The following is an 8,879-nucleotide window of genomic DNA, read 5'->3' on the forward strand; positions in this document are numbered from 1 at the left end:
GGGTTATTTTTTAGGGAAAAAACTATCCAACCCTTAGGTTGCACCAAGATATTAATACCCTTTATATATTATTAATACATTGTAATAGATGAATGGTGCACCTAAGGACTATAGAGCCATTCCCTAATTTTAGAGTTAGGGTTTAGGGTTATGATTAGGTTAGGTTAGGGTTAGGGTTAGGGTTAGGGTTATGATTAAGGTAATGGTTTAGAGTTGTGGCTAGGACTATGGTAAAGGTTATGGTTTTAATCATCATTCAGGTTAGTGTTAGGGTTAACAATAGTATTATAGCTAGGGTTATGGTTTATATCATGGTTAGTGTTAGGATTAATTTTAGTGTTTATATCATGGTTAAGTTTAGGTTTAGGGTCAATGTTATGATTAGGATTTGCATCATGATTAGGGTTATTGTTATGATTATGGATAGGATCGAGGCTTAGGATTATGGTTAGGTTTAGGATTTCAATCATGGTAAGGGTTAGGGTTATGTTTTGGGATAGGGTTTAAAATTAGGATTAGGATGATAGTTAGTGTTTACATTATTATTCAGATTAGGGTTAGTTTTAGGGTTTGGCTTATGGTTAGGTTTAAGGTTATAGTTAAGGTTATTGCTAGGGTTAGAATTTACATCTTGATTAGGATTAGGGTTAGGGTTAGGGTTAGTATTACAATTTATTTAGGGTTTAATTATAGTTAGATTTAACATTAGTATTCAAATAGAGTTAGAGTTTAAGGATAAAGCATGGTGTGAGGGTTAGGATTATATAATAAAGCTTCATTTTAAGGTTAAAGTTAAGGTTTAATTAGGTTTATGGTATTAATATAAATTTGAATTTACTTTGGAGCATTTAATATATGTGATATATGATTTATTTGTTGTTGAGGAGTGGAGTATGTGGAGAATATTTTTCTAATAGCTTTGGTGAAAGCAGAAGGATTATAAAAGGTAAGCTAATTAAAAATGATATAAATTATAACTATTTTGTTATTCTCATTGATGAAGTTAGCTCAGTTATCATTGAAGTAACACTAACATCATAATATTATTTGATAAAAAAATTTATTCGAAGTAGTGGTAGTAGTTAATATAGATAGGGTCGGGATTTACATCAAGGTTACAATTAGGGTAAGGATTATGGTTAGTGTTGGGGCTTAGGACTATGGTTAGGGTCAGGGTTATAGTTTGGATTAGAGTTTAGAGTTAGGATTAGGCTTACAATTAGGTTTTACATCATGGTTAGGGCTAGGATAAGTGTTCGGGTTAGGATTATGATTAGAGTTTACATCATGATTCAGGCTATGGATAGGGTTAGGGATAGGGTTAGAGATAGGGTAAAGGGTTAGGGTTTGGATTTACGTCATGGTTGGGGTTAGGGTTGGAGTTAGAGGGTTAGGATTAAGGTTAGGATTATTGCTTATGGTTACAAATAGGATTATGGATAGGGATAAAGCTTACATCATAGTTATAGATAGGGTTAGGGATATGGTTACCTATAAGGGTTAGGATTTACAAAATGATTGAAGTTAAGATTATGGTTAGGCTTAGGGTTTAGGGTTATGGTTAGAATTATGGCTAGAGGTAGGGTTGTTATCATAGTTAGGGATAGGCTTAAGGGCTACAGTTAGTATTATGGTTAGGGCTAGGTTTAGGGTAAGGGTTATGATTATTGTTAGGATTTATATCATGGTTAGGATTAGGGTTAGGGTTAGGACTTAAGGTTCAATTTGGTTTAATGTTCAATTAGGTTCAATTTTGGGTTATGATTCCATTTGGTTTATATTAGGGTTCAAGTTATATTACTAATAGAATTATGGTTTAAATAAGTGAAGTTTTCAATTATGTTAAAGGGGCTTAGGGTTCAACTTGGTTTATTGCTAGGTTTAGGGTATAATTTGTTTACTATTATGGTTAGTCATTTTGGTTTAGTGTTAAATATTTTTTAGGGATAGGGTTCAATTTGGTTTAATTTTAGGATTCAATTTGTTTTACTATTTGGTTAGGGTTGGAGTTAGGATGAGCATGTAGTTACTATTTGATTAAGGTTGTGCCTATGTTAGCATTATAATAAAATTACAATTATTGATTATGGTTACTATTAGGGTAGGATTGGGGTTCAAATAAGATTACAATTCAATTTGGTTTAAGGTCATTGATAAATTAGGGTTAAAGTTTGATTTAGTTTATTGTTAAGGGTAGTGTTAACTTGATTTAGGCATTAGGATTAGGGTTATGATTCAACCTCAGATTAATGATCTCAGATTGAATGATAGACATGCGAGATGAACACTTAATTTTAGAAAAATATAATATTTTTGTTTAATTTTTAAAACATGACCTAAAAATTAGGTCCTGCAAAAATAACCAAGGTTTAAAATTGAAAATTAAGAATTAAATATTATTTTTGCAATATTTGTATAGGCACAAATTTTGATTTTTTAAATTGGAAACATTATATTTTTTATTTTTTTAAATTGAAAATTAAAAATTAAATATTATTTTTGTGCTATTTGTATAAGCATACATTATATTTTTGTATTTAGATTTTTAAAACAGAAAAATTCTTTCAATATTTTTAAATAAGAAATTTAAACTAATATTTTTAAATAATAATTTAAAATTAACATTTTTCTATAACAATTATATAATATATATTTATAACATTTGTTATTATTCTTGCTTGTGTAAAAATGGGAGATTTTGAAAAGGGCATGCAGATGCTTTAAATCATTATGGCTTAAGCAACTTTCATTTTAATTACTCTAAAAAGAGAGAATTGCTAACCAGGTTTGACATATTCTTTATATTTTAAACTTCCATACGTTTGAAGTCCTTTGATATTTTCCACTTTCTAATGCATTTGTAATTGTGGAATTATTATTCTCCACTTCTGTACATATTTTAACTATAGAATGGTATTCTCCACTTCAGCACACAATTCATGAGGCTATATTCCTTTTTCTTTAGCCACTGATGAAGAACAAACAAATCGATTCAAGGAAAAGCTCACATGTGGTAGAAAAATCTGCTTCCATAATACCATAAAAACCTATCGTAAGTGCAATGCCATCTGCCAACCATTTTTCTTGAGCTTCTACACTAGAGCTAAATAGAAATAAGCATAGGAAATAATGTAAATATTCAACATACTAGCCATTGTGGTGTCCTCACCCAACAAAGAAAGAATTTAAAGCATTCACTCTTCTAATATCATGTCGTTTACTCACAGCATAGTTCACTCTACTGATATCATCCAACAAAATTACTCTATAGCCATAGAATAAAAGCAGTAATATAAATATTTCGTTGATACATAGATGATATATATAATCCGATTGTAAGGAAAAGTTTCATGAGATACTAGTCTCTGATGAGATATAAGCACTTTCCAAAATGGTTGCTTTCCCCCACCGTCAATACCATTTGGTTCTTTTCAGACTAACGTCATTCCTCCAACCTATATTCTTCTTCTCACATGTCTATCATTCAATCTGAGATCGATAACATGCAAGAACGAAATTGAAAATCAGATTACATATATATATCAAATCTAACCTGCAAATTCTAGTGGATAACTCCAAATCCTCCTCAGCAATGATTGTAATCCTCCTCAACAATGATAAGATGACTGTAATTGCAAAACAAAGATATCTCAGAGACAAAATGGTTTCATTTAAAGACAATAAACTTCCTTCCTTCCTTCTTTCTTTCGTTGCATGTAACTGCTATGTTTGACGTTACATTTTCAATTATAACAGTCGCAACATATCTTTGGAGGCATAGACAAGGCATGTGAATAGTTTGACATTATGGTCTACGCAGCTTCAGGCAGTACGTTGTTCCATCATGTTTTTGTTTTCTTTAATGTTTACACAAAATATTCCACTTTTATTATATCCTTCACTCCACCTACTGCGACTATATAGGATTGCCTCTTGGCGTAATTAAATATTTAAAATTAATAACTAATATTAATGCCATTAATTTTCCATTAGTAAATATTCCAATAATTAATTAAATAGTAATAAATATGGATAAAGAAGCAAAAAAATATATATATAGTAATTTTTTCTTAATATTTGACAAATAATTAAAATTAACTATAAATTAATATACTCTTTAATATCAAACAATTTCAAAATTTAAAATTAATATTAATACAATTAAATTTCAATTATTAAAACTAAAATTAAATAATAATAGATTTTAACAAATAAAACATTAAAGAAATTTTTTCATAATTTCATTTATATTAAAATATTCTACTTTTATATATTCATTTTCATAATTTCAATGAATGTGTCAGCTTCTGCATAAGAAGAAATAAACATTCCAGCACTTACAAAATTATAATGACATATATGTGACGACATTGCCTTTCACACCAAAATAAACATTCTACTTTTATAAATTCATTTGAAAAATGACAATTACAACTATTTAAATTCTATATGAACCATTCAAGGAATCGTTCGTGGACAAAGAATGAGTAGTTAGGTTTTGTGGGATTATATTTTCTTATACTAAATTAAATCATGCAAAGTTGAAGGAAGGCAGAGTATAGAACAGAGTAATAACCGACCAGAAACCTCTGATTATGGACTTGAACCTGCAAATAAATACTGTCTTTAATTCCCATACATTTAAGTACTATCAGAATCTCAGATCATTAATAAGCAGGATTTTGAATTGTGCTTCGCCTCCTAGTTTTATAACTTAGGTGAGATATCATATATATGTTATATATATATGCATATATATGGTTATATAAATTATCTATAATTGTGTGCCCTTCTTTGGCTTCTATGGCGGAGTGTATAGTTGTGTGCTCTTACGTATATTATGGCTAGTGACGGAATCTCTAAAGAACAGGCATTGAATCGAATAAATTCTCAAATGCCATTGGATTTGAAACAAGAAAAAGCTGATATTGTAATAGACGATTAAGGTTCATTAGAAGCAACAAAAGATCAAATCCATGATATTTCACTTAAGCTTACTGGTCCATTAACATGGAAAGAATATATGCGATCAAGAAGAGGGGTGCTAACAATCACTGGTGCAATAGGCTTTATGATTTTAGTATGGACCCGTAGGTCCTCCCTCTGATTTTGAGGAGTCTCAAGTGTTTCCTTTTGCTGCTGGAGGAGATAAGGTATTTTGCAGGGTGTGACAGATAGTTTTACAATGTATTGCAAAGGAAAATATTTGTCAATGTGCCAATGCAGAAGACGGAATGTTTTGGGCGTTTTAGGTTTTTTGTCTTCTTTAAATAGTGTCATATGCCTTGCAAGTTAACTGAAGTGTTGTCGGAAAATAAGAGTGCCTTAAACTGTCAATTTTGTTGATCAAATAATATCAAACTGCATAACAAGATATAATTTAGTAATGCATGATCACAAATGACAGTCATGCACGATCACAGGGAATACAGAAAGTTAGAGAATTGCATTGGTAATGCATGATTACAAGGAGATGCTTGTTAAGTTAGAAAATTAGATTGACAATGCATGAATACAATGTATAGGTTAGTCAAAGGAGTTTCTACAACGTTTACTTTTTACACATTTCATTACGAATGTAAATGAGTAACCACAATGGCATAATCGGGCACAAGTGTAATAGTTTGGTAGACAAGCTCTTGGATGGCCTTTGCCCATTATCATATCAAATTTCAGACGTTTGCTATTGCCAAAACTCTAAAACCATAATCACCATGAAACACAAGTTGAAGAATGGAGCAACCTATTTTCTAAGTCTGCACACCTTACATTCAACGGCTGCGTGCAACCATGTCGACATGTATAGAAAAGCTACTTTGACAGGTCTATTGGTCTATCAAATTACATAAGACTCTATACGGAGAAAAATAATGCACTTCAAAACAGATAAAAGAGCATAGCATTCATAGAAAAGCTAATCTGTTGCAGAATACGAACAGAATATCCGAAATGCATAGTTATTCTATTGCTATTCGCAGGTTAGAAAATGATTCAAAAATCATTGAAATCGATCTCACCAGTAATATAAATTATGTCACGCCTCAAATCGCCAAACCACAAATCCAAGTCTTGCTGAGCGGTCAAAGCACAAGGGTGATTCAATTTGCTTAGGAAAATGTCTGGTAAATATGCAGACGATTGACAGAGAAGAAGTTAAATGTAAGAATAAAACTGATATAGCGGAAAAATGAAATGCAAGCAAGTCATCGGAGGATGTTTATGTAGCGTGCGTACAACAATCGTTTCAGGTCGCTTCAAGAGAGAGGTGAATGCGAGTACTGAAAGCTGTATATGGAGCGGTAAATTCAATCGTTTCAACTTCCTTCTAACGTTCATGATTATCGGTTACATTCTTCATCCAAGTCGTGTCAATTTTTAATATGCGTTGTGCGCTTATAGCATGCAATTTGTAAGTGTTGCGGAATGATTCGAATCGTATTGAATGTGTTTGGAGCATGCATCGTAACCACTACAGGATCTTTAGTGTTGACATGGCTTCACTGCCCCCCTGCTGCGACTGTAGGAACGCCTCTCGGCGTAATTATGTCTTCCACTCATCTTCCTCTGGATTATATACAAATTCGTGACAAAAACGAAGAGCAAGAGCAACAGGGGAGAATTGAGTTTGCCACCAGGGCCACGGCCATGGCCACTGGTAGGCAATCTTCATCTCTTGGGAAGCCTTCCTCGTAAGTCCCTGGCTGAGCTGGCAAAAAAGTACGGGCCCATCATGTTCCTACATCTGGGCTCGGTACCCACGGTTGTGGCCACTTCTCCTGCCATGCCCAAAGAATTTCTTAAGACTAATGATTTGATCTTCGAGCGCAGAAACGTGGCGCTCGCCCCCTATGGAGAGTACTGGCGGCAGATAAGAAAGCTGTGCACAATGGAATTGCTGACGGCCAACAGAACGGAGTCGTTCAGGTGGGTGAGGGGAGAACAGGTTTCCGCCATGGTCCGATCCGTGTGGGAGGAGAGCGAGAAGGGCGTATGCTACGTCAACCTGCGGAAGCCCATCTCCACTCTCACACTCAACATTATCTGCAGAATGGTTGCAGGCAGAACTTACTCCGACCATGAACTGGGCGGAGGGGAGTGGTTTGTACAGATGGTGATTGAAATTATGCATCTCTCGGGAATAGTTGTTCTGGGAGACTTCATTCCCTCTCTTGCCTTTCTCGATTGGCGAGGTTATCGCCGCCGTATGCAGGCCGCTCATAAAATATTCGATGTGTTTGCTGACAAGCTCATTGATGAGCACGTTGAGCGGAGAAGGACAAAAAAGTCGGACGATCAGGACATTGTGGACGTGCTGCTGGACATGGCCGAGAGCGAAAGTTCTGAGATACAAGTCTCTCGAGTTCACATCAAAGCAATCGTCTTGGTCGGTTCGGTTAAAATATTGCTAGTTAAATATTGGGATTTGCTCTTCGGTCTTGTCAAATTGTGGAATTCCAAATTTCTTCTAATACTTTATTAACTAGTTTTCAGTTTCTGGTAAGATCTCGCTAATCAAGGAATTGAATGCTTTGGCAGGATATGTTAAGTGCTGGAGTAGACACATCTGCCACAAGTGTAGAATGGGCAATGACTGAGCTGCTGAGAAACCCTCAAGTAATGGCAAAGGCACAACAAGAGATTGAATTAGAGGTTGGGAGAGGTCGCATCGTAACAGAGAGTGATCTGGCAAGCCTAGACTACTTGCGATGTGTGGTGAAGGAAACACTTCGATTACATCCACCAGGCCCCTTGCTTGTGCCACATGAGTCCACCCAGGGTTGCAATGTTGTTGGACACTACATCGCACCAAAAACAAGGTTGCTGGTGAACGTTTGGGCAATTGGAAGAGATGAAAGTGTTTGGGAAGATCCTTTAGAATTCAAGCCTGAGATATTTATCGGCTCGAGCATAGATGTGAAAGGCCACCATTTTGAGTTGTTGTCTTTCGGAGCAGAAAGGAGAGGACGCCCTGGCATTTCCATGGGGTTTTCTGTTGTTTACTTGGTTCTGGCTCAGCTTATACATTGCTTTCATTGGAGTGTGGAGGGTAATTTGGATAGGGATGAAGTGTTCGGATTGACCCTACCAAAGAAGTTTCCTCTCTCTGCTCTTCCCTCCTGGAGGCTTACTACTGAGAAGCCAATATAATATTGGATACACTTTGGGAGAAAAACTACTAATATAGACATATAACCATCCTGCCATTGTAATTGCACCTTTATGTGGGAATATAAGTAACACTGTCCCTCTTGTTGTTGGATAATAAAAAGAGTGAATCTGTGAGGCCCTATCCAGAGCCCGTCATAGCATTTCATATATTTTCATGATAGACTTATTATTTTGATACACTATTTTGATGCATTATGGATTTAGATACTATTTGACAGGTGATTTGATATCATTGGATATGATGTATCCCATCTTATGTTGATTTCCATACTTATGTGGATGATGATATGATACATTTATGCATGTCTTATGGAGAGCTGATTTATATTATTCTTATGATGATGCAATTGAGTAATTGATTACATATGGATTTGCTAGGAAAATGTTAATTGGATACTATCTTTATTGTTCTTTGATTGGGATCAATTTATTAGATGTTGTGAAATCGATGTTATGTGTCTAATGTGTATTTCCTTTCATATACTTATATATGCATATGGATTTTGGACTACTGGTGTGTGAAATTAGATGTGCATGAAATTAATACACATGACCATGGAAATACACGGAGAACTAAGGTCAAACCTATGTGCGATAGTAAAGCGAAGGTTTGTCTATTTGAAGAGACAATACCTCATATGTTATGTGCTCAATTTTGTATTAGTGAATGCTTGAGTGTATGTTTAAAATTGTATTTGTAATTTCAATTA

At 34.4% G+C, this 8,879-nt stretch overlaps 1 protein-coding gene across 1 annotated transcript; it reads left to right on the forward strand.

The window, feature by feature from the left end:
- The first annotated feature begins 4,840 nt into the window (after window positions 1-4,840).
- LOC131032522 (cytochrome P450 71AU50-like) lies at window positions 4,841-8,148 on the forward strand. Its single transcript, XM_057963534.2, has 5 exons — window positions 4,841-4,930; window positions 5,082-5,153; window positions 6,400-6,689; window positions 6,829-7,384; window positions 7,537-8,148. Exons 1-5 carry the CDS (start codon window positions 4,841-4,843, stop codon window positions 8,146-8,148), a joined length of 1,620 nt encoding a protein of 539 aa, XP_057819517.2.
- The last annotated feature ends 731 nt before the right edge of the window (window positions 8,149-8,879 follow it).

The sequence above is a fragment of the Cryptomeria japonica genome, chromosome 9 (assembly GCF_030272615.1).
Source record: "Cryptomeria japonica chromosome 9, Sugi_1.0, whole genome shotgun sequence".
Classification (NCBI taxonomy): Eukaryota; Viridiplantae; Streptophyta; class Pinopsida; order Cupressales; family Cupressaceae; genus Cryptomeria; species Cryptomeria japonica.

What these genes read in the sequence shown, in the direction of transcription:
- LOC131032522 (XM_057963534.2), top strand. Translation starts at nt 4,841, where the DNA reads ATGGCTAGTGACGGAATCTCTAAAGAACAGGCATTGAATCGAATAAAT. An exon ending in AACAAGAAAAAGCTGATATT is followed by an intron (nt 4,931 to 5,081) that starts GTAATAGACGAT and finishes TTATGATTTTAG; the next exon opens with TATGGACCCGTAGGTCCTCC. An exon ending in TCTCTTGGGAAGCCTTCCTC is followed by an intron (nt 6,690 to 6,828) that starts GTAAGTCCCTGG and finishes CTTCGAGCGCAG; the next exon opens with AAACGTGGCGCTCGCCCCCT.